Genomic DNA, 27,589 nt, shown 5'->3' on the forward strand with positions numbered 1-27,589 from the left:
TGGATCAAACTCTCACTTCACTCTGACCATCAGTGGAGTTCCGGCTGAAGATGCGGCCGTTTATTACTGTGTTGGTCGTCACCACATCAACAGTCAGTATCTGTTCACACTGTGAAAAACCATCGTACAAAAACCTCCCTCAGTCACACTGAAGTGAAACTGAACTGACTGCTGCAGCTGGAAGCTGCTGACACACACACACACACACACGCACATACACACACACACACACACGCACATACACACACACACACACACATTTCATGCGAAGAACTATAATGACAACTTTTAAATCCCACATCAGATTTTATGCTGATGATTTTGTGCTGTTCATCACAAATTCTTCATCATTGTTGTGGTCCTTCATCAGATTCGCAGCTTGTCTCTGATGATGTCAGTCACATCAACTTTGCTTCTGGTTTGATTTTCAATGAACTTCAAGAAAAACCAGCAGCAGCAGCGGCAGGGAGGGACGACTGGACCCTGCAGAGAGAGAGAATGATCAGCTTTAAAGAGGGAAATGAGGCTGAGACTTCTGCTGCTTGTCCTCACACGACTCTGCTGTGGAGACTTTTGGAGGAAACTCATCTTCAGTCTTCATTTCTCTCTGAGCTCAGTAACCATAGCAACTGATCGGCATCACTGCTAAACCGTGACAACAGACGGTTTCAGAACTGAAGATAAAAAGAAGAGAAAACTCACCGTTACTAAGTTTCAACAGCCCAAATAAAAGCAGCTTTGGAAAGTTTGAAAAACAACCACAATTTAACACCTGTTGTTTTATCAGGTTTTATTTTCCTGAAGCCAGACACAAAATTCATATTCTCATGATCTTTGTGTCTGCCTTGACCAATGGTGTGAGAGAGAGATTTTTTAATTTTTTAAAATCAATTTTATTTGCTGCTCTTATATATTAAACCATTTCACTGTGTACTTTGAATGATCACATTCTCAAAAAAATCACCCTTCCTTTCAATAAAAAGATCAATTTATAGACACTCATGCTTAACGATACACACATGGACCTACACAGACATGAACATATGTGTACACACACACACACACACACACACACACACACACACACACACACACACACACAGTCACACAGACCAACTGACATTCCCAGGGTCTAAACCAAACCAATTCATTCTTAACCCTAACCTCCACCTAAATTCTAGATGAGACTGGTTGAACATGGAACCGTCCCACTTGGAACATTTCCACCTGCTTCACCACCACTGGAGTATCTGGTCAACACCAGAATGGTGGAGACAAGACAACATGCTACCAATCCTCTCTCTCTCCCTCATCATCAGCTGCTCCAGCCCTTGAAAGAGAGCCTTGAACACATGAACCAAAAGTGAGAGCAGGTGTTGTCTCCTCTACAACAGCAGTTTAACGTTGTTGGCAGGATTCGAACCTGCGCGGGGAGACCCCAATGGATTTCTAGTCCATCGCCTTAACCACTCGGCCACAACAACTACACGCACACACACATTAGTAGAGGACTTACAACAGAGTAAATTCTGTCCATATCAAGATTCTTATTTTGCTATGATTCTTAATCTCCATCTCATTTTTACTGTCGTATGTTTACTATTTTGTTGTCTTGGTTCATGTTTTGGTTGTCAAAGTTCATTCTGAATGTTTGTGGAAAGTTGGCCTGCCTTTACTTGTACTAATACTTTCTTTTGTAACAAATAAAAAAAGCTCAAGCTAAACTTCAGTCAGGACAACCAGTCTTTCTCATTCTTAGGCCTCTATTTTATGTCCATGACCTTCCTGTCTCTCCCCTTTTGTGATGGAGACATCAGTTGATGACATCAGCAACGGTCCTCCAACCCAACTGCCTCTGTGAGCTGTCATCTGTCTCAGGGGACCCAGTCAGGTAGACCTGGGCGGATGAGGGCCCTGCTGCTGACAGATAAAGGTATGGAACAACAGAGTATGACAGAAATACAGCATTTGTTATGAAAGGGGGGGGCAGCACGGTGGTGCAGTGGTCAGTACTGTCGCCTCACAGCAGGAAGGTTCCAGGTTCAAGTCCCGGCTCGGGCACTGGATCTTTCTGTGTGAGTCTCCATGTTCTCCCTGTTCCTGTGTGGGTTCTCTCTGGTACTCCAGCTTCCTCCCACAGTCCAAAGACATCAAGAGGGGACGAGGCTGAAAACCCACTCCACCCAGCTAGTCTTGTTTCACCACCCTCAGGTTTCGCCGCTGGGATAGGCTCCAGCCCCCCCCCCCCCCAACCCTTAACAGGAATAAGCGGAAGACAATGGATGGATGGATGTTATGAAAGGGTACTTCCTCAAATATGCACTGAATACATTTACAGGTTTAAGCTTAAAGGAAAATGGCTCAGCCAGTAACACTTCCACTCAACCTCCTGACGTCTCCTTTATCTATTTCATGCAACGACTCACTGTCGTTATTCTGATTGAGTCAATAACTGTCAGGTTCCCAGTGTTTTTTCATGATGTCCCCTTTCCCTCCTTCCCTTTGGTGGGCGTCTGTTTTCCCTGAGTTTTGTGTTGGAGGTTGGCCTGTGCTGGGTGGAGCAGGAGCTGCTTCATCCTGCACAGCTGCAACCAATCCACTGATTAGACATCTCCAGACTCACCTGCTTAAAACTCAGTTCAGCTCTCCTGTCTTCACCTGATTGTCTGTGAACCTCAACAACTCATGGTTACCATGGTCGCAGCTCCTCGTAGTTTTTGGTCGCAGCAAACCCACTCCACCCAGCTAGTCTTGTTTCACCACCCTCAGGTTTGTAGGTTGTTGAATTTCAGCGCTTACACAATATTAAGATTACAGCTGCTTCAAAGAGAAGTTTGAATCTGGAACCCCCCCCCCCCCAATCAGGAATCCCTGTGTGGAGATCATAAGTGTTGCTCTCCAGGTCGTCCTCCTCCCACCAGCCAGCACAGCAGCCCTCATCCGGTAAGTTCCTCCTGTTTACACATTTGTGACATGAGCACACTTCACTTGTGGACTTATTCTCTTCCGTGTGTGATTACAGGCGCTACATCGGCCAACCGCTCGGAGCTTTTGGCTGAAGATCTCCTCACCGCTGCCATGGAAGTGGAGTCTCGTGAGAGAATATTGATGGAGATTATGTTGTGCTGCTTTCATTTGTGACCTATGAAAGATACATAGGTTGGTGACACGGGGCCAGGTGTCACTCCACCTGGAGACCCCTGTCTCATCCTCCAAAGCTCCTGGATCACAATTGATGACTATCAGCTTAAATTGATCGACTCATTCTCCTTCATCCCCATCCTGCTCCAGGAATTCCCTAAAGCATCAGGGTGTAAAACAGAGCTTAAAAAAGGCTACTTTCCGCAGTTCAGATGTCTCAAGAAACGGATATAAAGGTCCCATCCCTCACCTGCAATAAATGGGGCAGATGAGAAACAGACAGGATTTTTTTAACTGGTATCACTCAGTAAAAGATAGTTCAACTATGACCGTGAGTTGGTAGCTTATTGTGAAAATGATGTCCAAATCTTAGCTGAGGGCGCAATCAACTTCTGCAGTGAATTTGTAAAGACAACCGGCTGTGACCCGTTCGATAGCCTGACAATTGCATCGGCAGTACTAGCAGTTTTCGGAAGCCGATTCCTAAAACCCCAAACCGAGCACAAGGCTTTCTCACATGCCTCTATACAGTGGCTGGAGTTTGAAGCCTTCTCACACATGCCGACGTAGATGGACAGAAAATTGTCTTTGAATTCCTCGGCTGCTATTTCACGGGTGTCCTGTGTGTTTCAACCCCCACGAAGAATCTCCTCTGTCAGGCGTGTGTTTTAGCGAGCTGCAGTCTGACACCATGAAAAGGACAGCGCGCTTAAAAACAGATTGTAAGGTGCGAACCGTAGTGGTCAAGTGGGAACATGATAGGAATTTTTTGAAAAGGGGGGGGGGGGGGGGGGGAAACAAAAACGGATCCAGCCATTAAGTCTCCTTGAGGTATCAAGAACCACTCCCGTTCGACCCTAGAGCTGCCTTATAGGGTGGGCGTACATCTGCTGTCCGTCTGCGTCACATCGTCGCCCCAGAGGAGCGTATTAATTATGTTTTCACCTCCTAGTATCCTTTTGTAAATGTACTGCCAATGAGAAATGACAAAGGGACGTTGATTTTTACACTGTCATTCAAGTGCACTCATGAACAATCAGGCTACTGCTTGCACACAGTGTCGAAGAGAGGGCGCTTCAGGGGGTCTGGTAACGGTCGAGCTGATTGAAGCATTGAGAAAAGGAAATATTCTGGCTGAAGTTTATGAGGTGTGGCACTTTGAAGAGAAATCAGACGAGCTGTTTCAAGAATATATCTACACTTTCCTTAAACAGAAGCAAGAGGCGTCAGGCTACCCTTCAGGAGTCGAAGACCCTGCAAACGCGCTTACATCAAAGATTATAAAGACAAGCAGGGGGTTGAGCTTGACCCTCAGACAATCGTCTACAATCTGGCAAAAAAACAGATGGCTAAATTCTCTCTGAGAGCTGGTTCAATCTTTGTGCTCGTTTTCCCCAACCAGTCTGACGAGCACCCCTGGAACATTTTTTTGTTTTTTTATTTTCTCTTTTCAAGCATGTGTGACGTTTCACTTCATAAATGATGTTGCACTCGTTCAATGGCAGTGTAGTTCTAAGTGCGTCCTACCCCAGGCAACTCAAATATTTTTCTAGCCGCGTTCACAACGTCTTACGCACATCTCGAACTCTACAAGCAATTAGATTTGCTCCAAGAACGTGTTCTGTACTGCGATAACGATTCTGTGGTGTACAGCTCCAGCCCCAGTGATCGATATAAGCCTCCTCTCAGTAATTACCTGGGGGATCTGACATCACAATTAGACCAGTGATTATATTTGTAACTGGTCAGCTGCTGGTCCGAAATCATACGCCTCTTACACAGCAAGGTGACGTTACATGCTAAAGAAATTGCGCGGAATTTTGAGAACACGCGTGAAATTAACTTAGACCCTCTCACAGACCTGGTAGAGGGACATCTCAAAGACCCTGACAACCATCGCTAAATCCCTGCAGAATACGCGCTAGTAAATTACAGGCGCCCCTACAAATCCCCCCAATGACCCCCCTCCAGCCTGGTTCACGTAATAATTCACGCATCTTTGTGAAGTCATTTCATGTTATTTTATTGAATTCAGGTGAAAGACTATGCTGTTGTTGTAGCTATCAAGCAGATCCTGAAGTACATCTGTATCCCCGTGAGTGGTTTGTGCGGTGAAAAAATGACACATTCTTGATTTCAGCGTTCTATTAAAGCGTTCCACTACCGAAGCCTTCACTTCACTTCCTGTTGCTAACTGTTGAATGTTGTTTCTTCATCAGTCTTTGAAAGACACGTTTAAAAATATTCTTTTCCTGCATCCGTCTGAAGTTGCAACAGCTTTCAGTTTTAGAGGAGAGCGATACACCTGTTGCAACTTCAGACGCCGTCTTGTTTTTCAATGCTCGTGCATAAGCTTTCTTTGAAAATACATCTATTACTGTAAGCAGAAATTTAAACTGATCATTGTCTTTAGACAGAGCAGTCGTATCACATAGATCCGCTTGAAACTGATACAAAGGACGGGGTGTGAACACACGATTCCTAGCATGCGTTTTTCTTGCTGTTTTGTGAAGGGTCAGTGCCTCCTGGGCTGAGAGCCGTTCTCGCACTCGATCGCTGCTAACGGTCTGCTCTTCTACAGCCTGGTGAAGTCTTTCTACACCCCCATATGATCCAGCTCTTGCAGGGTCGTAATATAAACGTTTCAGTACACGTTCCGTCTCCCTTGAAAGTATGTCTGCTAGTAAACAGATAAGATCAGGGTACAATGTTTTTGAGTTTGAGTAATAAAGCATCTTTAGTGATCAGAATACATGTTAAGTGATTACGTATTTATATTAAAACAAGAAGACATCCATTTTCTCAATAATGGAAGCATACAGTACATTTAGTAGCTGATCAACATCAATCCTATGTCCATTCTGAAGTTTAAATGCTGCTACATCAACTACATCGGTATGCAAGACCTACAAACGAGTAGAGTTTAAGCCATCGGTAGAAATGTGTTTGATAATTTCACGTAATGTTACTTCAAATTCATCCCTATCATTGAGCCGATATACACGAGATTCTTCCAATGCTCCAAAGGACTCTCATCTCTCACCACAGCCGAAACTCTTTCAAAACGGTCCAAGTCCTCTTTACTGACACCCGCGGGGACTACAACAGAAAAGGAGGTATATCCCCTTTGGCATTTTCACAAATTTAGCGTTAGTTCTGTCAGGCCGTGCTAGTCAAGCGCAATTGGCTTCCCGTCCATCAATCAAACTGATCAGCTGATCACAGCTGCTCAGCGTCAGCTGATCAAATCCCTTGCTTCTGATTGGCCCCTCTCAACTTAAATGTCACCCGGCCTCAACTCCCGCTCTGCTAGCTTCTGGCTGCTGCTCTGCCCACTGTCATCGCTGCTATCTGCTGCTGCTATCTGCTGCTGCTGCTATCTGCTGCTGCTGCTATCTGCTGCTGCTATCTGCTGCTATCTGTTATCTGCTGCTACTGCTATCTGCTGCTACAGTGAGTGCTCGCAACTTGCTACCCTCCACCTCCCCAGCTCCACCTTGTCATGTATACATGGCATAGTTCGTTCCATGTCATGTGCTGCTCTGTTCATGGGGGTATGTTTCCTCTTCCAGTCTTAAACTGGGAGAACCTTACCTCACGCTGCTGGTCCCCTGTTTCATGGTGCTCATGAAAAATTATCAGGGGACTCCTCTGAATAGAGCCATACCGCCAATTTGTACTATAATAAACAAATCAAGCTCATGATCATCTCTTGTGTTTCTTGACGTGAATGGACCTGACAGAAATAGAATAAAAGTTTCACAAATACATTAGTGTATTTCTCTAGTGCAAAGTTATTGTCTTACCCAAAAGGTCTAAAATGTTTTCACATCAAAAAGTGTCCAAAAAAACAGACAATCAGTGCATAAACAGTCGCCCTACATGTTACTTTGATATGTCCTTAACTTTCCCCTTAAGTGCCGAATCGGAAGCTAACTTCAGCTAAACGTCCACCTCACAGCGACAATGTGTGCAATACGCATGCAAATCGTCTTTGCTACTTTAGCTAGCACGTGGGAAAAGGGGGCGGCTTGTTTACATTTTACACCAATGAGAAGTCAGATCATTGAGTGACATCATTTTTAGCCAATCATTTTTAACCACTCACACACCATTGGGCAATACGCTGCGTTGCGTTCATATGCAACTCCAAAAAAGATGACAAAGAAGCGTCCCGACTAACAAGGCATCTCAGTTCCGGACTGCCCTGCCTAAATCTGGACGTATGGCCACCTTACGCCTCCACACGCCTGTCCAGTCTCCTGCTGGCTCAACTTTACCTGGCCCTACTCTGTCGTGGAGACAGTGTAAATGGTAACATTATGAAGCGCCTCCGACAGGCCTAATGGAAACTGCATTGGACATACTCAGTAACCTCTGTGAGAAGTGAAATAGTTGTTGAAAACATCACTTTGATTTGATAAGAGTGATACAGTTCATGAGTGCCTGTCAAAATTCTATCAGTCATAGATGGGGTTCTGTGCCAGAGGGGCAACGACAGCCACCAACTGTGCAGTGGGCCCTTGTGTAGGCCAGCATGACTTCAGATGACTACCCGAGTGTAAGGTTTTCTTTATTATCATATATATATATATATATATCCACAATTGTCAATACATTTGAATACTATTCTGTTCCATAAATACCTATTCTGTTCCTTAATCTCTTTATTATTATCCCGGGACCTGAGTTCAATTTTCGTACCACCAGCATGGAAATGTGAGTGGTACAAAAATGAAGATCCTTTAATCCTTGAATCCTTGGTGTTTGATGATGGTAACAATGTTCACCATATAGTTGTGATTTCAATAAAATCCTCATGTTCCTCCTTTTATTTCACTTCTGGGATAGCTCACTTGACACTATCAAGTTCCGTTGTTGTGGTGACATCACCAACTTGAAATTTGAGGAGTTTTGTTGAATTTTTAAATTAAAATTCCAATATGTAAAACATGAGGGCATTGAGTGTGTATCTTGTCAAGTGTTTGTTCTTTGAACATTTGTCCTTGTGTTAAAAATCTAAGTGCCTCACACTGATAAAGAACTATGGAACAATAGGGTCGGCCATGTTCGCTCTCTCTCTCTCTCTCTCTCTCTCTCTCTCTCTCTCTCTCTCTCTCTCTCTCTCTCTCTCTCTCTGAATCAACAGCGCGTGAACGACAACCCATGCAGTTCAGTCGGGGGTGGTTGGTCCGGCCTCATGAGGGTATCTGAAGCCATAGAGATACATTGAGGGGAAGTGGGGGGAGGGGCAGCGAGTCGTGGCTGCCTGTCGGGAAGTGCGACAGCAGAGATTACCCATCATTCCTTGCAGCAGTCCGATTACGTTTGAAAGACTCAAAGAGAGAATTTTTAACCACTTAAAGATAAATTATAATAACCAAACACCTCAAATCTCTATGAGCTATATCTCTAATGTCTATATATTCATTTCAGTAGATTTTGCAGTTAGTGAGAACGTCACCTTGACTTAAATTGGTAGTGAAGGTGTGGCGTATATATTTGGTTGTGGGATGTAAATGAAAATGTGTTACTACGGTCGCACATATATCAAAATTGGAACGATACAGAGAAGATTAGCATGGCCCCTGGCGCAAGGATGACACGCACAATCGTGAAGCGTTCCTCCTTTTGCCCTTTGTCTGAGGCGCCATCTTGTGCTTAAATGAAAGCACAATACTTCTCTGTAGAGTACAGTCGTCTTCTCTGATTTCTAAAGCTCATTTTGTTTGTATTTAATACCAGGTTGTTGTTTTTTACGATTTGTAAAAATATTGCATCTTACAAACAATACATCTTTCCTACATCAAGGCCTCATCTCATTCAGTCCAGAGTTGTTTGCTTTGCTTGATGCGCCATCTTGTGGTAAAATAAAAGCACAACAATCCTGCAAAAAACAACAATACAAACAAAATACTCCAAATTCAATAATTATGATTTGAATCACAATGCATCAAAGCTAAATGACAAACCAGCTCTTAGAAATTTTTAACAGCATCCTGAATATAATTGCTGACTAAGACTAGATATGTAGGTCTAGGGTTTTTTGTATTGGATCTTGTACTTCTTTTAACTTTGTTCTGACGTTTTTACTTCCTGCTGTTCTAACTTTGCAAAAGCCAATCGGAGGCTTCCCTCTGACCATGAATAATTTTATTGGTCTGCAAGATTTAAAAAGGGCGGCGCGGTGGTGCAGTGGTTAGCACTGTCACCTCACAGCAAGAACGTCCCGGCCCGCACACGTGTGGAATTTGCACGTTCTCATGACATTGAGGTAAACGTTGTGCTGCCACTTGCACACAGGCGTGGACCCACCATTAAGGCAAAGTAGGTGACTGCCTTAGCCCCCCAAGTAGCAGGGGGCCCCAAACCGTTGCGACCGCACCAACAGATTCACGTTGCTGGCTCGAGGCTATGAAGCGGAGCTATCAAAGTGGGTCGGAGTAACGGAAAAAAAAGAGAAGACACAAAAAATAATACATCGCGACACCAACAAATGTGTCACAATTTTTTACGTTCTCGGTGACAAAACAGCATGAAAAAATGTCAACGAGCAGCCGCAGCCTAAGGAGCCAGAGCTTATTACAGCAGAGTGGGCAGACCCGGAGCCGAGTTCCAGCGGGCTGGCTCAACAAGTTGCCGCCGAACCAAGTGTCGTGAGCCCAGTGGTGGAGGAGCAAAGCGGTGATGCTCAAAATGAAAATTTGGTGAGTCCGCGGCCAGACAGCCCTCCATCTCACCCAAGTATGAATGAATTAGGACCGGATGATGACCCAGCACTGTGGCCAAAAAATATCAGTGACAGCGAGCGATGCGCGATAGTTATGAGAGGACCTGTTCAAGTCAAAACTGAGTTCCCTAAAAATGCAGACAGTCGGAGGTGCACATGTAGTAACTAGTACATATTCATGAAGAATGGAGAGAAGATCCATAGGTCCTGGCTTGTTTACAGCAAAGGTCTTAGTTCTGTGCTTCTGTTGCCAGTTGTTTGGAGAAGGGAGCATGCCTACACAGCTGAGTTCCAGTGGTTTTAATAAATGGAAAAATCTCCAGGCTCACCTCAAGGCACATGAAAGGTCCCCTGAACACATTCAATGCATGGAAGGCTGGCACACACAGAGAAATCATCTAAAGTCTGGCACAGGAATTGACCATGCAGGACAGCATCTCATTAATGCTGGAATTGTTAGGTGGAAGGAAATTCTGCACAGATTACTTGCTATCGTCAACTACCTACCTGAACGAACCTTGCATTTCGAGGCCGCAGAGAAAAATTATAGAAGCATGGCAATGGCAATTTCTTGGGTCAAGTGGAGCTTATGGCCAAATTTGAGCCAATGATGAAGGAACGCCTGAGGAGGATTGAGGAGGAAGAGCTGGCTGAGACATACCTAAGTAGGACTATACAGAACAAATGAATTGGCCTTGTGGAAAAGTGCACCACTAAAGACATGGTGGACAGAGTGAGGAGGGCCAAGCACTACGCAGTCATTAGGACTGCACTCCTGATGTCAGCCACAATGAGCAGCTGTCAGTAGTTCTAAGAATTGTCAACTGTGAGCTGACAAAGGGAGTGTCCATTCATGAGCACTTTGTGGGATTCCTTGTTGCTGAGGACACCACTGGCAGAATTAAGACTTTTTGGAGAGTGGTTGTAAATGTACTCCCCCAAACAATATTGCAATGTGAAAGGTGAGGATAGATTAGACTAGAAAAAAGAGTAACTAGACACTGCTTAGCAACAAGGTGCCTAACTTTCCTTATTATACCAGTAGATTTGTATGTTTTCTTACTCACACAAAAAATCTGTTCTCTCCAAGTCAAACTCTCTTCAATAATTATTCCTAGGAGTCTTGTGGATGATACTTGGGGCATCTCTGTAGACTCAATTGTAATTTTAGATAAACCGTTATTGTATGATTTTTTTCCCACTGAAAATAATAAAGTTAGATTTTTTTACATTCAGAGATAATTTTTTCATTTTGAACCATGTGACAAAGGCAATTAAGCCATCATTCACATCCCTTATTAAAGAATTCAAGTTTGAGTTTGAGAAAACCAGTGTTGTGTCATCTGCAAACATGATTGGGGAAAAGATGTTTGAGATGTTACACAAATCATTTATAGAGATAAGGAATAATAGAGGACCAAGGATGGATCCTTGTGGAACTCTGAGGTTTGGAGCCAGACACAAGCTGGTTAAAGACTCTTTGAAACGTTTCAGGAACAAATCACTCACAAACAGCATCAGATGGTTGCTGATCACTGGGAAACCTGAGTGAGCGACCATGACCTCATCCACTCTGAGCTGATAAGCTGATGGTATCCAGACACGTTGATCTCAAAGCATTTCAGAGACGGGTGGATTTTGTTAAATCAATCTGGACTCATTGGACTGCTGATTATCACTGAGGTGAATGAACCTTCATCCCAGCTGGAATCTCTTGCTTCATTTTCTCAGCTATCATGTGGAAACAGGACTCGTGGGTCCAGTTGTCCCGAAGGAATGGGAAGTTGAGAACACCCACATGAGCAGGACCGTAGGACATCTGCAGTCTCATTAGAGCTCGTCTTGATTGGTGCCCCAACTCCTGGTAGAGTACAGATGAATGTGAACAATATGGCAGTCATCACCAATAACCTGGAGTATTACTACTAATAACACCTACATATTATATTCTGAATAAGGAGCTGTAGTTTTGAGTATCTCTCCCAACAAATTTATACTTTCAAAATCTTTTCAAGGCGTATTCTGCCCAAGTAGAACACATTATTTGTTTATCTGGCTGAAATAAAAATGGATGAAAATGTGAAGAATTTCCCTCCTAAATCTGATTTCTTCAACTGAAATAACTCTGTAACATTTGATAGATTCATTCCCTCCCAGTAATGTCTTATTTCCAGCTCTGCTCTCCCTCAACTACTGTTTGGTGTCATATTTATTTTGCTGACTACTTCATTGACAGGTGGTAAAAATGTCTTGTCTTTCCTGAAATTAACTGAGTGCTGCTCAGTAAAGTTGTCATGACTTGAGATTCTATTCCTGCTTGGTCCATTTCAACATTCTTATCCTTCCTATCATTGGAGATAAAGTATCAGTCAGGGCTGTACTTGATTAGTACTGCATATAGTACACATCAGTCACTGACACTACACAGTGGAATGAATAGACACAAAAGCTCAAGCTGCTGTTGAGGAGGCCCTGATCCTATAGTGGTCAGTCCTCTGTGTTGTGGCTGCAGCAGCCCTGGTTTGAATCCTGGTCACAGCAGCAACATGAATACTGACTAGTATTTGTTGTTCAACTGGACAGTTTGTCTGGTGAAGCTCTCTACGTTGATCTGGTTGGGCACTGGTATTTTTTCTTGCTGCAGCTCATTTCCAGCTCTTAACAAGAACTCAGGAGTGATTCAGGAGAAGAGTTTCAGAACAGCCAAGGTTGGGGACTGGAATTTTAAAGTTTCACCTGGAACCAAACAACCTCGGGAGGTAAAACCTCAAATCATAGCCACTCAGATGCAGCAGCAGGAAGAAGCTGTCATCCACCCTGACAGTCAGAGCATCAAGTCAAGAAAACATCAACTATCTTGTAGTCTTGTATGTGGAGTCTGGATTCTTTTCTAGAATGTGATGGCAATGACAGTCCTGCCAAGTGACATCACTGGCTGCGTCATCCAATCATGTGACTGGATGACAGTGTAGATGCCAATGTAGAGGTTGGGGAAATAGTCTCTGAGAATCCAGCTTGAACCCACGCCCTCCTTGTTTTTCAAAAACCCAAACAGCGACCATCAGTCGCCCTCAAATCCTGTACTTGGGTTCAATGTTGCTGTTCCATTTTGCAGCAGTAGGGGTCGCTGTGATACCAGGTTCAGTTCAAGATTCCCAAATCCAGCTCATGTTGGTGACCTCAGTGGCAGGGCTTATACAAAAAGAGTCAACACGTTCATTTGTATAAAAGAAAATTGAAATGATTTGGTGGCATTTTCTTTTTTGTGCCGTCTGATTTTCTAAATATCAGGTTTAGATCCTCAAATTAACACTGGGACACCAAAAGAGAACACAGTAATTCTCCAGTGCTCTTGTGTTGTTGTGTTCTTCTCAGCTCCGTCATGAAGACGTGCTGGCAGTGGGCGCTGGTGCAAGTTTGCAGCACTCACTGGAAAGTCCTGAGTCTCGTCCCATTCTGAAGCAGGCAGTTGCTCCAAGCCAGCCCACACTTTCACTCTCTTGTGTAGGAGTGAAGAACAAAATCAGAATAAAGAATCATCACTCTTTCATTGGGGCTCCTTTCTCCTTGTTCTGATACAGAAATCAGCGCCCTTCTTCCTTCTTCTTCCACCAGCGCCCACTGCCAGCACGTCTTCATGACAGAGCTGAGAAGAACACAACAACACAAGAGCACTGGAGAGGAGCACAACACTTCTTTGCTTCCTTGCCACTCTCATATCTGTCTGTCCATCTGGAGCTGGGGGGAGGAGCTTTACATGTTTTTTCTTTTTTTAAAAAGGGAATGACGTGACTTACTCTGTATATTAGTATATGAACTACTAAAAATGTTCATCCCCAGTTTAAAGCTAGAATTGAATTGTAAACACAAAAACCTTGCCCTCTTCAATCCTGTCACTAAGTGTTGTAAACTGTTTCAAACAAATTCTCCTGTTAAACAGTTCAAGTGTTTCTAATGAAGCTGAATGTTCTCCTCTACTTTCCTCAATTGTGTTTCTTTCATGTCCTCCTGAGATCAAAGACAGAATTCTAGGTACAAATAAAGACACTATCAAAGCCCCCTGATGACATCATCATCAATTCTGACTTTGATCGGAGGCTCTCGCTTTAATCTTGGCTTTGATCTGACGAATGTTTTCTGACAGGTTGCTGTTTCCACTCCAGAGCAACTTCACAAGTAGAAAAGGTCCAGTACTAAACTCCTGAAATGAATTTACACCCAACAATTCTTCATGAGCAAGCACATCCTAGCTTAGGCCCAACTTTTCTTGGCGCTCTCCCAGATGCTTCGGAGCTGCTGGGGGAGTGCTAGTTGGGCCTAAGCTAGGAGCTAAGCTAAGGTGGTCTGCACCAGCTAATGAGGGCTGGCTAGCTCTCGCAGCTTTTGGTGCAGAGCCGCTGCAGATCCAATTCAACATCACTAAGCCTCACCTCCAAGGCTACAAAAAAACTACTTTGAACACACTTATCAGTATCACTAAAGGAGGCAGAGGAGGAACAAAACATGTGGCACCCTGAGCAGGACAGAGGAGAACAAGAGGGAGAAGCCATCGTTAGCTTAGAGTGGAGAATTTACAAGGCAGAAAGACTGTTGCTACAAGAATGATGGTCTTTTAAACTTTGGCCAAATAAAGCAATGAGGTATTTATTTTTGGTGGTTAATTAGTCAACGAAATAAGGAATTAGCAGGGAGGATCACACTTTAGCTAGCACAATGAAGCAAGGCTCTACGTTCAGCAACACAGAAAAAGGAGTTGAGGTCACAGGCTTCCTGCAACCAAGGTCAAAAATCCAGGACGGACGAAGGGGAGGACAACAAAGACAATGACACAAGAAACAGAGATAATAACCATAAACTCCATAACAACCAAAACAAATATAACCATACAGAACATATCTAACAAATATAACAAGAAAAGCATTAAAAAAACGTCACCTCTGGTCAAATACCCTGATTTGCATTTGTGTCTCTCAGCATTTTCATTTTCATGTTAAAGCCTCCAGAATGAGGGGAGGGGTCATGGGCAGTTGTCTGTGTTGTCTGCAAACTGCCGTGAATTACAGGAAACCTGAACTTCCACTGTCAATGTAACCAACTCATTAATTTATTTGATTTATACATAGATAACTCGTAGTTATTGCCCACACACACACATTCTCACATTTTGTGAAACAACTCAGGAGTCATCAGGTGTTTTACTCAGAGGGATTCATTCATGATAAATGAGCATGGAGGAGACCCAGTAATCATCAACACAAGCGTCACATGAGCAGGTCACCACCCACTTTTATTGATTGGTTCTTGTAAGAATCACTCCTAACGCCATCAGGATGTCATGTTTTGTCCTGCCCTGTCTCAACTGTTGGAGCACAACTACAGCCTGAACTCTGCCACTACCTTATCCCTCCCTAACAACCTCATACAGACCCACTACCTGGACTAGCCTGACCCCCCTGACCCTCATCAGTCACTCCTAGTGCCTCACACTGGAGGGAATAGGAGCATCTGTGAGCTCTGACTGTTGCGATGCACATCCATGTGATGGAAGAGCTGTTTTAAACAGGGAATCATTTGACCTCTTGACCTGTGTGGGCAGGTACAGAGGGACGACTCCATCATGAACACTAATATTACTCAACAAATGGGTCTTTAGCTTCTTTCTAAAGGTGTCCACAGCGTCCTCATGTCCAGTGGGAGAGCGTTCCAGAGTCTAGGAGCTGCAACCTGGAAGGTTCACTCTCCTTCACTGAGGCTGAATACCTGTGGTCAGTGAGGATAAGGGACCCACAGGTGTCACTAAAGTGCTTTAAACTGCAAAGCACACAGCTGATCAAGCTGGGATCAACTGCTTTGGTGATCAAGGTATCATCATATATAACAAACAAAGAAAACAAAGTTGAGGAAAAGCACACAAAGAAAAAACTATGAACATAAAGAGAGCATCTTCTACACCAGATGTCACACGGCTCAGTAGACCTCTGGTTTGACCCGTAGCAGGTCCAGTCTCCAGGGTGCCCCCATCATTCTGCTTTTTAGTTGCAGGACATGCAGCAGAACCCCGTCGCTCCTCTGCAGAAGGAGATATGAGAGTGTCTGCTTGCTCTTCTCTGGCTGGACGTAGGGGAGAGTCTTTTTGCTCTTCAGAAGTTTGCTGGACCTTCACTTGAAGGTCATGATTTTCCTCTTTCAAACAGCTTTTTAAATCATGAAGATTTCCCAGGATTTCCCTCTGAGCACTGCTCCTTTTCTTCTTTTGTGTTCTCACTGCACATAGAAGACTCTGGACTTCACCGTTCAGACTGTCAGTCTTTGTGGGGTCCTGGTCCTTCCTTGATTCTAGGTGGGCCAACTCAGCAGTGAAGGTCTCTGTCTCCTGAGATGCAGTAGAAACTGGTCTCCTCAAACATCCATTTCCTGCCTCTGTCTCCTCACTCTGGGATCTCAGCTGTTCAAGAGTCGTCTTCTTCTCAGTGAGTTCCTCTCTCATTTTGTTCATCTCTGCCTGGATGGAGTTGAGCTCACACTTGAGGTCACACTTCTCCTTGCAAACAATCTTCACCTCAAGCTGAAGATTGTGGACTTGTGTGTTCAGGTCTCTGATCTGAGTCTGGTTCTCCTCCTTCTCTTGTCCAAGAGTAGAAACCTGTCCCCACAAATTCTGATTTTCTGTCCATGTCTTGTCACACAGAGACTGAAGCTGATCAAGTGCACTTTTCTTCTCTGTCAGGTCTTCCTCAAGACATTTCATCTCCACCTGTTCACTCTCCCTCAGAGACTGAACGTGGGTCAGCTCTTTTCTGAGCTCATTGTTCTCTCCATCAACCTTCCTCCCCTCACGCTGAAGACTGTGGACTGTTGTGTTCAGATCTTCTATCTGAGTCTGGTTCTTGTCCTGGACCGTTTTGAGGTTGGCCACCACAGCAGTGAGGTTCTGGAGCTCCTGGATTGCTCTTTTATTCTCACATTCAAGAGTAGAAACTTGTTCCCTCAAATTCTGGTTTTCTGCCTGTGTTTTGTCACACAGAGACTGAAGCTGCTCAAGTGCAGCTTTCTTCTCAGTCAGGTCCTCCTGCTCTGTCAGCCTAAGAGATGGAGGAGCAGGATCACATTGACCAGGATCATTCAGTGGATAAATACAGCTCCTACTGAGATCCACCAGATCTCTGAATGCTCCAACGATACAATCCAATGGAGTCATAGCCTTCTGTCCTGTGTTGATCTGAAGATCTTGAGCCAGACTAAATCTCCTGGAACTGTCAAGTGTTTAAAGACCAAAACTGTCCCATAAATGTGGAGTCTGGGTTCTTTTCTAGAATTTGATGGCAATGACAGTCCTGCAGTGACATCACTGACATGACTGGATAACTTCAGTCATGTGACTGGATGACTTCAGCCACATGACTGGGTCATCCAATCATGTGACTGGATGACAGTGTAGATGCCAATGTAGAGGTTGGGGAAATAGTCTCTGAGAATCCAACCTGAACCCACGCCCTCCTTGTTTTTCAAAAACCCAAACATGGACCATCAGTCTCCCTCAAATCCTGTAATTGGGTTCAATGTTACTGTTCCATTTTTCAGCCGTAGGGGTCGCTGTGATATCAGGTTCAGCTAAGGATTCCCAACTCCAGCTCAGGTTGGTGACCTCAGTGGCAGGGTGAAATTGCGCTTCAGTGGATCTTGTGGATCAACTCATGTCTGTCCTCAATGCTCCACAGGTCTGTCAAATGTTCTGTAAAATAGTTTGACCCACAGCAGAGATGCTAGATTAGGAGTTGACGGGAGTTGTTGCAGATACCAGGGTCCAAAGTCAAGGCTTGAACCTGGTTTGTGCAGTTCTTTGTCAAGCTAGCAGAGATTCCTTTCACTGCCAAGCTAAAGTGACTTCTGTCAACAAAAGGTAAACATACAAAAGGATATTTCTACTGTCAGTTCAAGATTTTGATCAAACTCCTTTTTCATAGCTTCAGCCTTCCTCTTGTGTCAGCTTTCTGTTCCCATCTCTGATGTCATCTATGGTGTTATGGGTCAGTTTTGACTCTCATAAATTTACTTCAAGAAAAAGGCAAAAAAGTCATTTTTCAGCAGTAGAACTTTAATAAAGACACAAAATGAAAAGCAGAACAAGCCAGAACCCAAAATATAGATTTGCAAGGTCAAACAAACAACAACCAGTCAAGCAAATCAAACCAACAGAAACCAGTTACTGGTTCCCAACCAGTAAAAACAAAAACAGAGTAAAAGTCTCTGTGTGCAAGAACATGCATGTGTGTGTGTTTGTTTCTGTGTATGTTTAGAAGCATGTGTGACACTTCTGTGTGTTCTTTGCAGAGATGTTCCTGCAGTTGAAGCACAATCCATTTGTCCTGACTGCTTGGGCAGACGTGACACCTCTTTCTTCTGGAATCAGGTGGCCTGAGTGGGGTTGTGGCTGTGGCTGTTCTGGTAGGTGTTGAGGCAGGGCTGCTAAGGAGGATGCTGGCGTGGATGCTCTCTGTGTTGCTGATGGCATGGATGGAGTGCTGGGTGAGCTCTGCAGCTGTCTGAGCAAGGCTGCAGCGTCTGGGTCTCGGGGCATCCGTTCCCTTCCCTCAATGTGTGGCTTGACCAGGGAATTTCCCAGCTCCTCCAGAAACATTCTCCTCTTGCTCTTCTTGGTTGAGCTCCACTCTTGGTGGATGTGGGTCCACAACACAAATGCATTCTATGCAGACTCATCAAGGATGCTGCAAAACACAGCCATTGGCCATCTCCTGGTCATCTGCTGGCAAGTGAAGGTGGCAGTCAGCTTGTCCAGGTTGTCCACTCCTCCTTTGTTTTTGTTATAGTCGAGGATAATTGTAGGCTTTTTGTCACTTCCTGATGACACAGTTGCGTCTTTATGAAGAGTAGACATAAGTATCACACTCGTTTATTTATTTATTTTTGACAACATGAGCCAACAGTGGTGGTGTCTGTAAAGAGGTGGAGCTCTGTCCTTCACCTGCAAGATTTCAGCAGGCAGCTCAGATTTATTTTTCTTCTCTGTGCCACCATGATAAGTTTCCTCCTGAGAAGTTCTTGTCCAAGGTCATAGCTGGTAAAATCATTGTCACAAGTGATATTGTGACCCTGCAGTCCAGTCCTCATATCCAGGACCACTGGACCTGCCGTCTTTGTTTGTTGTGTTGTTGTGCAGGTCGATGGGAAAACAAGGCAAAATGAGAATCCCTGAAGCTCCCATGACTGGGAGAGGAGCTGCTGTCAGGGTGTTGCTGACAGTGCTCTTAGGACTTCAGGTTTGGCTCTAATTGTTGCTTTATCATCTTATTTTGAGAACTGGGATGAAACTGACCCTTACTATTTTATAATTTACTGAAAATTTTTTTTTAAATTTTATTTTGTTGAACTCGAGGTGGGCTGCACGGTGGTGCAGTGGTCAGCACTGTGGCCTCACAGCAAGAAGGTTCCGGGTTTCGAGTCCCGGCTCGGGCACGGGATCTTTCTGTGTGGAGTTTGCATGTTCTCCCCGTGCCTGCGTGGGTTCTCTCCGGGTTCTCCGGCTTCCTCCCACAGTCCAAAAACATGCAATTGGGGACGAGGCTGATTGATACTCTAAATTGACCGTAGGTATGAATGTGAGTGTGAATGGTTGTTCGTCTCTCTATGTTGGCCCTGCGATGGACTGGCGACCTGTCCAGGGTGAACCCCGCCTCTCGCCCGTTGACGCTGGGATAGGCTCCAGCCCCCCCACGACCCTTAATGTGTAGGAATAAGTGGAAGATGACGATGGATGGATGGATGGATGAACTCGAGGTTCCTGACAAAGTCAAAAAGCCTTGATGCAGTCAACAAATTCATGTGGTTCTTTGATGCATTTAAAACCTAAAAACAGGTCACACAGGAGGAAGGTTAAATCATGTGAACATCATTATCACAGCTGTTGACCTTGTTTGAACTATGTGATGGTGCTAAATATTGCCAGCTTGCTAACATTAACTAGCTAACATTGCCAGCTAACTAATATTGCTCTCTAACTTCAGGCCTAAATTTGGGATTTATTGTTAAAATTGTTCACCTCATCTTTGTAAGCACAAGGTTTTGTCTTGATGATGTCATCGTTATTGCCTTTTTGATTTTAAAATCTAAATGCATCCAAGAATAAAAATGTAAAACTTCCCCTCCATGGAAATATCATATTTAACATATTGCAGTATATTTTTCCAGTATACTCCACTATATTTAGTTTCCTAAGAGAGACTTTCATGTCTGTCTTTGCTCTCTAAACTCTGACTCTCCTGTTCTTGGTGCTGACTGAATTCTACCACCTGACAGACTGAAGGCTCATATTGGTGATGGATCCATAAATGTAGGAAGGTCTTGTTTCAATGGCAGGAACCAATCAGACCAGCCTCCTCCTGGTAAAACAGCTCTACTCATCAAGCCCCTGACCCCAGACTCTTCTTGGTGAACTGATCAGAGATCAGATTAGCAGAGAAGCAGTGACACAAAGGGAAACGTCCTCATTCCCTGAACGCAGCTTCATCAAACAGAGCAGTTGCTAACTGTTCACCTGCAGTAGTGAAGTCTTCAGGACAGGAAGTTGACCAAACATGGGAAGTTTGACTCTGATCAACCAGGCAGGGAGGAGTTATCAGAGTGATTGTTGTGATGAATCATCAAACTCTCCATCACGCCGTGGTCTCAGCGTTTGACCTGAAGTCCCAGGCTTCAAGGGTTCTCACCAAACTCAGGGTGGGTCTGACCACATCTTAAGGAAGTAATTCCACCAGTATTAAACTCAACGCCATGTCTCACTACTACAGAGACCCCTGATTCTGAGGTGAGTCATTTGGAGGTTGATCTCATAGTAGATAAAACTGCAGGTTCACTACCACCAACTCCAGACTCCACTGCTCCTTTAAAAAGATAGTTCAACAACAGAGAACAGCTGTGTGGTGTGATTCCATCACCAGGCAACTAAAGCAAGAGGCAGAATCGTCTTCAAATGGATAAGAAGGTCCTCAGTAAAGACAGAGACGCCTATTATTCATCACTAACAGAGGAAAATAAAAAGAGTCCAGGTTTCTTTTCAGCACCGAGCTAAACTGACAGAGTCCTGACTCTGTAGACCCTGGATTCCTTCAGCTCTCAGTAGAGACGACTTTAGGAGTTTCTTTGATGACAAAATATGAACTATTAGGATCAAATTAATCAGCTCCTGCCCTCAACAGATGCTAATTTACCTGTAAACTCAGTAAACATAGAAACTGCTGTAAAACCGGATATTTATTTGAACCTCTTTCATCAATATGAAAATACTGAATTCAATTCAATGATTACCTCATCAAAACCTTCAACGTGTCTGTTAGATTCAAGACCTTGTAGGCTGCTGAATGAAGTCTTTCCCTCAGTGAGCAGCTCTCTATTAAATCTGATTAATCTGTCTTTATTAACAGGATATGAACCACAGTCCTTCCTTTACAGAGACTTGAACTCTCAATTGGCATTAAGCAAACAACATTAAACTGGTTTAAATCTTATTCGTCAGATCAATTACAGTTTGTACTCATCAATGATAAATCTTTGACGCAAACAAAAGTTAAACACGGTGTTCCCCAAGGTTCAGTGCTGCTTGGGCCAATACTCTTCACTTTATTTAAGCTTCCTTTAGGTCATGTTATTCAAAACCACTCCATACATTTCCATGGTTACAGAGATGATACCCAATTTATTCATCAATAAAGCTGGATGAAGGCCAACAATTAACCAAACTACAAGCATGCATTCCAGACATAAAGGCCTGGATGACTTATAACTTGTTACTGTTCAACTCTGATAAGACAGAAGTTCCTGTGCTTGGCCCTAAACCCATAAAGACACATTATCTAGTGATATCACTGCTCTATTGTAACTCTTTATTATCAGGCTGTACTAACAAGTGGTTTAAGACTCTGCAGCTGGTCCACAATGCAGCTGCGCGTGTATTGAGAGGAACTAAGAAGCAAGACCATATCACCCAAGTCTTAGCTTCACTGCACTGGCCTCCAGTAAAATTCACAGTAGTGTTTAAAATCCTCCTCCCTTTAAAGCTCTTAAAGGACAATTCCAATGCAAAAAAACCAAATGTGTGTTCTTGTTTTATTAACTGTTTTGAAGAATTGCAGGGATATATTATAACAGCACCCAAAAGTAACCCAGTTTGGAAATTAGCACCCAACACAGGTTAAACTGAAAAGTCACGCGGAATCTTGTGTCTTTCATGATGTTTTTTCTTGTGTTGCAGCAGGTATCTGGAGGATGGGGAGCTGTGAATTCCCCCTCGTTGGAAGCACCTGGGCCCTTTTTTGATTTATTTATTTTTTTTTAGTTAAATACATTCATTATTTGGCTTTCAACCTGCGTTTCCCACTCTTTTGTCTCAGCTTCAGTGTCATGTTTGAACAAATTCTTTCTCCCCAGTGTGAGTTTTCATGTGTCTTTTCAGACGTCCCTGTTCTGAGAATATTTTGCCACAAACTGAGCAGGGAAACAGTTTCTCTCCAGTGTGAGTTTTCATGTGTCTTTTCAGATGTCCCTGTCCTGAGAGTATTTTGCCACAAACTGAGCAGGGAAACAGTTTCTCTCCAGTGTGAGTTTTCGTGTGTTTTTTCAGATGTCCCTGTTCTGAGAATATTTTGCCACAAACTGAGCAAGGGAACGGTTTCTCTCCAGTGTGTGTTCTCATGTGTCTTTTCAGATTTCCCTTGTCTGAGAATATTTTGCCACAAACTGAGCAGGTGAACGGTTTCTCTCCAGTGTGCGTTCTCATGTGTTTTTTCAGATTTCCATTGTCTGAGAATATTTTGCCACAAACTGAGCAGGGGAACGGTTTCTCTCCAGTGTGCATTCTCATGTGTTTTTTTAGATTTCCCTTGTCAGACCATCTTTTGCCACAAATTGAACAGGGGAATGGTTTCTCCCCAGTGTGAGTTCTCGTGTGTCTTTTCAGATGTCCCTGTTCTAAGAATCTTTTGCCACAAACTGAGCAGGGGAAATGTTTCACTCCAGTGTGTGTTCTCATGTGTCTCATCAGTGGTCCCTTTTTTGAGAATCTTCTGCCACAAACTGAGCAGGGGAATGTTTTCTCCCCAGTGTGTGTTCTCATGTGTTTATCCAAACTCCTTCTGTTACTAAAACCTTTATTGCATGTTGAGCACCTAAAGGGATGCCCCTCCTCACTGCCTTTTGTCTGAAATTCAGAAGGACCAAAGGTCACATTCCTGACCATTTCTGATCCTCTTTCAGTCTTTATTTTTTGCTCTTTTGAGCTGCAATGAGTCACTTCCTGTCCTGGGCTTGATTTCTGAAGCAAATTCTTACCTGAGCAAAAGTGTTCCTTGTGCCCAGAGGTGGCCGTGTTATCAGGTGTGACACAATCATCCTCACTGACTTCAGTCTCATCTTCAGAAGAGTCTGACATCTGGTCGTCAGTCTCAGGTTGTAGAAGTGTATCTGGATCAATGTTGCAGGCTGGTTCTGGTTCTGGTCCTCCACTCTCTTCTTCAACAGCTTCTGTTTTCAGATGATGAATTGGGCTGCTGCTCAGAGACTCTGCTTTCAAGTTCTCCTCAGTTCGACTCTGGTGAAGCTGTGGGAACTGAGGTTTCTCTTCTTCCTCTTCACTCTTCACAGGGACCAGAGTGAAGGGGAACGTGGTGATATCAGCCTCCTCCTGCCCTTGAAGCTGCCCTCCCTCCTCACTGGTCCAGAGCTCCTCTGACTCCTCTTTAATGTGTGGGGGCTCTTGGTCCTGCAGCTCAGGGGGAACCTCTTCTTTAATCACCAGCAGCTGCTCCACATCTGCAGGACACAAACAGCAACATCAGAAATCTCTTCATTTGACTCTGAAACAGTGGAGCAACAGACAGAAACAGAAATAAACTAAATGAAAAGAGACATCCTGCTACTGAGAACCAGTCAGCAAACTGGGAATAGAAACGCTGGCTTCAGATGCTTGCATCAACGTTGTGTCACCAAGGTCAAAGGTCATTGTTCTCCTACGCTGAATATTTTTGTCCATTCATCATCATATCTGCTAGTTGATTAATTAGTTAATTTCTATGATCCTGCAGGAGAATGAGAGTTAAGTCACTCTAACCAGAGTTGAGTGCTGGATCACTGAGACCTGTACTGATGCTAAACATGTCAGCCCACCCAGGAAAAAACAGGAGACATCTGGGAAAAGAGCACAGACAGACAGACAGACAGAGAGACAGACAGACACACACACACCCTGTTGTGTGTGCTTGGTTTAACAGCTCTAACAACACCAAATCACTATCAACCATTAAACACTTCTATGTTGTTACATACCTGCTCAGAGGTCAGAACAGAATGACCCGGATTATGGACACAAGAAGACCTGAGACATTTACTAGCTAGCATTAGCATGAGTGCCGCCTCGCAGTTTCCTGGTCAGTGTGTGGGGTCCAGGGACGTCCTGGCCACTGGGAAAGTGGGACAATTCTCAAATGGCTGGTCCAGCCCAGGCCAGCCAGGCAGCGAACAAAAATATTTTTTTAATAGGCCTGTATAATTTCCATTATAGGCAGCACGGTGGTGCAGTGGTTCACCCTGTCGCCTCACAGCAACAAGGTTCTGGGTTCGAGCCCCGGCTCAGGTACAGGATCTTTCTGTGTTGAGTCTGCATGTTCTCACTGTGCCTGCGTGGGTTCCCTCCAGGTTTTCTGGCTTTGCATTTGTATTCTACATGTAGCTGAGTCAATGCCTATGATATCATTTCTTACTCTTAATTTGGTGAACTTTCTAAAACCTATAACACTGTAATATTGTAATAGTAACAGTGTGATAGCCTTTAGTTTGGAAGTGGAAACTCTTCTGCATTGTTCTATACTGTTGATGAATGGTTGATGGTCCTCAAGGTTCCTGTTCCTGGTTGTAGCACTGGGGGTCTGAACCAGTGAGACACTCAAAGAACTGCATGAGTGACGTCAGTTCAAGCAAGCAAAACGACTCCAGCTACGGTCCTGCTGAGTGTTGTGATGCTCCGTGTTTAGCTGTCAAGCTAGCAGCTCAAGACTCACTGATCTGGACTGAAACTGCATTGAAATGAAACAATAAAGCTTCATTTGTGTCTGCAGGAGGTTTGCCTTTGTATTTTGTCCCCTAAAGCGACTGAAACATTGGTTAATTCTGATGGGACTCATTTGCACATCATGTGACTTGCTGCAGGAGACAGAGAGACTGCTGACACGTGTGTGTGTGTGTGTGTGTGTGTGTGTGTGTGTATGAATCTTCTCAGGATGCGCAGCACACACGCGTGCACACACACCCCTCCCAACCCCACAGCCCTCCATCAACATCCAATCACTGTTTGGATGCAAACGACCCAGGACGTAGCCTGTCAGGTTCCAGCAGGGACACAGACTTTTGCAGCGTTCGGTTGCACTCAGATTTTGACGTTTCTCTCTCTCTCCCTTAAGAAAATAACAGATGACCCACAAACTGAATATGGACAAGATTCACTGCAGGAGCTGAAAAATCCACTGGAAAAGGCACCAAGGAGATGATAGGTTCCGCCTCTCCTCCTCTCTTTCCCTCCTGAGTCTGTGCCCTGTAATTGATGCGTCTCAGCATCTTGTGAGAGTTCCTTCTCTACTTTGTCATGGATCCCAACCCCCTATCATCACACCATGATCCATAAAGGAAAGAGGAATTTGGTGATCTTGGCCCATGAGAAGTCCAGAACAAAAGACTTGGATATGGAGGTTTGTTAGAGTTTTGCAAAGGGAAACAGGAGGCTGTTGTTGAGGAGTGGATTGATGAGAAAGGAGAGTGGAGCTGTTCAGGTGCAAACACAGAGTTCAGGGGCTCCCAAACAAACGAGCTTGAAACGAGACGCAAAGACAAAAAAGAGATTTAATACAATAACGACCCTTTTTAGTTTGTAAATATCGGCTATATTGAGAGGTCTTATTTGATTCTTACTTTATTTTGAAAATGTATCTAAGAATTAGACCATCCACTTAAGATCAGTTTTATGTTGTTGGTTGTCAAGATCTGGATGGATGTTCTGTTTTATGTATTTATTTATTTTCTATTGATCAGTTTTGTTTTTCAAGACTTGGTGAAGGGATTTTTCTTTAATTACTTGGCCGACCCTTTTAGTTTTGTTAATATTGGCAACAGTGACAAGCGTTCTTGTTGGGTTTGAATATATTTGATTCAGGCCATCCACTGAAGGTAAATGTCAAGATTTAGTTGTTGACATCTGATGAGAAATGGTTTTTCTTTTCTTTTTTCATTTTGCCCCGAGGGACTGCCACCTCCTCCTGGTCAGGGGTTTGCAGGCCTCAGGGACCCTCAGAGTTCCACCACCAGAAGCTTAAGCCCTGTTCAAACTACGCTACTTTTTTGTTCGCGACACGCCCTGATGTTCACACCATCCAACGCTCGATTGGGCAGCTATTCACACGACAAGATTTGTTGGCAGACGGGAGTGTTCAGAGGACACGATTTTCCCCGTCAGGAGGCGTGGCCAACTGTCCAGCTGGCCAGGAAACTCTTGGACGCAGCGAACGCCGCTTTCATTGTAAACATGGATGCGGAGCAGAACGCAGCCCTCAGGTCGTTTGAGCGCTGCTGTGTCGTGAAAAATCCTGTGTCCAAGGATATGGTGAACCCTTCATAGAATCCATGCCCCTCATCATTTTTTTGTTGTTGTTCGTTATGCGTCACTCCCCCACTGCCAGAGGTCCCATGTCTGCTTTCATTGGCTGCAGCTCCGTTTACGTCACTGCAACAACTCCTGGATATCTAGCAGTGCTGGGTGTCCTTTTTTTGGCCCACAACGCATGCGACCTCCCAGTCTATTGTCTTGGACCTGTTCACACTTCATTACTTTTGTCGCGGTGGTCGTCAGTGTCTCAGCTCGATTTGGGGGAGGGAAGTCGCGGACACTAAAAATCTTGGAGTGTGAACTGGGCTCTAGCCTTCATGTGGGACCAAGTTGGACCGAGTAAAGGTCTGAAAAAGTGTAATCCAATAACATGACAAAAACAGTTATCCAGAGAAACACCCCCCCCCCAACACCATCACACCCTTTCCCACCTCCGTCCCCCCTTCACATTTCAGTCTGCCCCCTTATCAATGCCTGTCGAGAACCGGCCCTGCTGCCTCTCCACTTCCTGGGCTGAATTCGGGGCCCAGCAGGTCCCTGCGGGGACTCACCTGCTCTGTAGAGCCTGACTCGGGGCTTCAGCACGGCATCGAGCAGCAACCTCTGCCGGCGGTTCTCCCGCTCGAACTCCGCCACGGTTTCCTCCAGCAGAGCCACGATCTGCTCCGCGGCCGCCGCCAGCCGCTCGGTCAGCAGCGCTCTCAGCCCCGGGACTCCAGCCGCTGAGTCTCCTTCTCCCAGCTGCAGCAGGAAGTCTTCAGCGGCGGCGAGGATCCGCTCCTGGACCGACATCCGCAGCAGCTGCGTGGCGCACATGTTGAGGCTCTACTGGCGCAAATCAACCTTCAGGAAACAAAGACGGAGGCCGGGGGTTCACGGACTTCTCCTTCTTTCCTCGTCGTTTGAAAATGTCCCGCTTTCTTCTTTTTCTTCTTCTTCTCCTTCTTCCTCTTCTTCTTCTTCGTTTACCATCCAGCTTATTGGCGCATTACCGCCACCTTCTGTTCCGGAGTGTGGACCACACTAACTTCCAGTCTTCCTGTCCTAACCAGATCTAC

The 27,589-nt window shown here is 44.5% G+C and overlaps 1 protein-coding gene and 2 non-coding genes across 4 annotated transcripts; 1 reads left to right on the forward strand and 2 right to left on the reverse strand.

The window, feature by feature from the left end:
- Positions 1-352: 352 nt before the first annotated feature.
- Positions 353-27,524, reverse strand: LOC147238502 (uncharacterized). 2 transcript variants are annotated; one of them, XM_086197230.1, is made up of 3 exons: positions 27,083-27,524; positions 23,213-23,692; positions 353-483 (listed from the first exon to the last, which is right to left on the reverse strand). In XM_086197230.1, the coding sequence occupies exons 1-3, from the start codon at positions 27,345-27,347 to the stop codon at positions 428-430; spliced, it is 801 nt and encodes a 266-aa protein (XP_086053356.1). In that variant the 5' UTR covers positions 27,348-27,524; the 3' UTR covers positions 353-427. The 2 variants fall into 2 exon arrangements, with proteins under 2 accessions (XP_086053356.1, XP_086053355.1); XM_086197229.1 differs by lacking the exon at positions 353-483 and having other exon boundaries at positions 21,757-23,692.
- trnas-aga (transfer RNA serine (anticodon AGA)) lies at positions 1,403-1,484 on the reverse strand. Its single transcript has one exon. It is a non-coding gene; the product is annotated as a tRNA-Ser (tRNA).
- On the forward strand, positions 8,669-8,775 carry LOC147238504 (U6 spliceosomal RNA). Its single transcript, XR_015111919.1, has one exon. It is a non-coding gene; the product is annotated as a U6 spliceosomal RNA (small nuclear RNA).
- Positions 27,525-27,589: the final 65 nt, after the last annotated feature.

This window comes from Aulostomus chinensis, chromosome 24 (genome assembly GCF_037954235.1).
Source record: "Aulostomus chinensis isolate RoL2024-O1b breed Wild chromosome 24, RoL_Achi_v1.0, whole genome shotgun sequence".
Taxonomy (NCBI): Eukaryota; Metazoa; Chordata; class Actinopteri; order Syngnathiformes; family Aulostomidae; genus Aulostomus; species Aulostomus chinensis.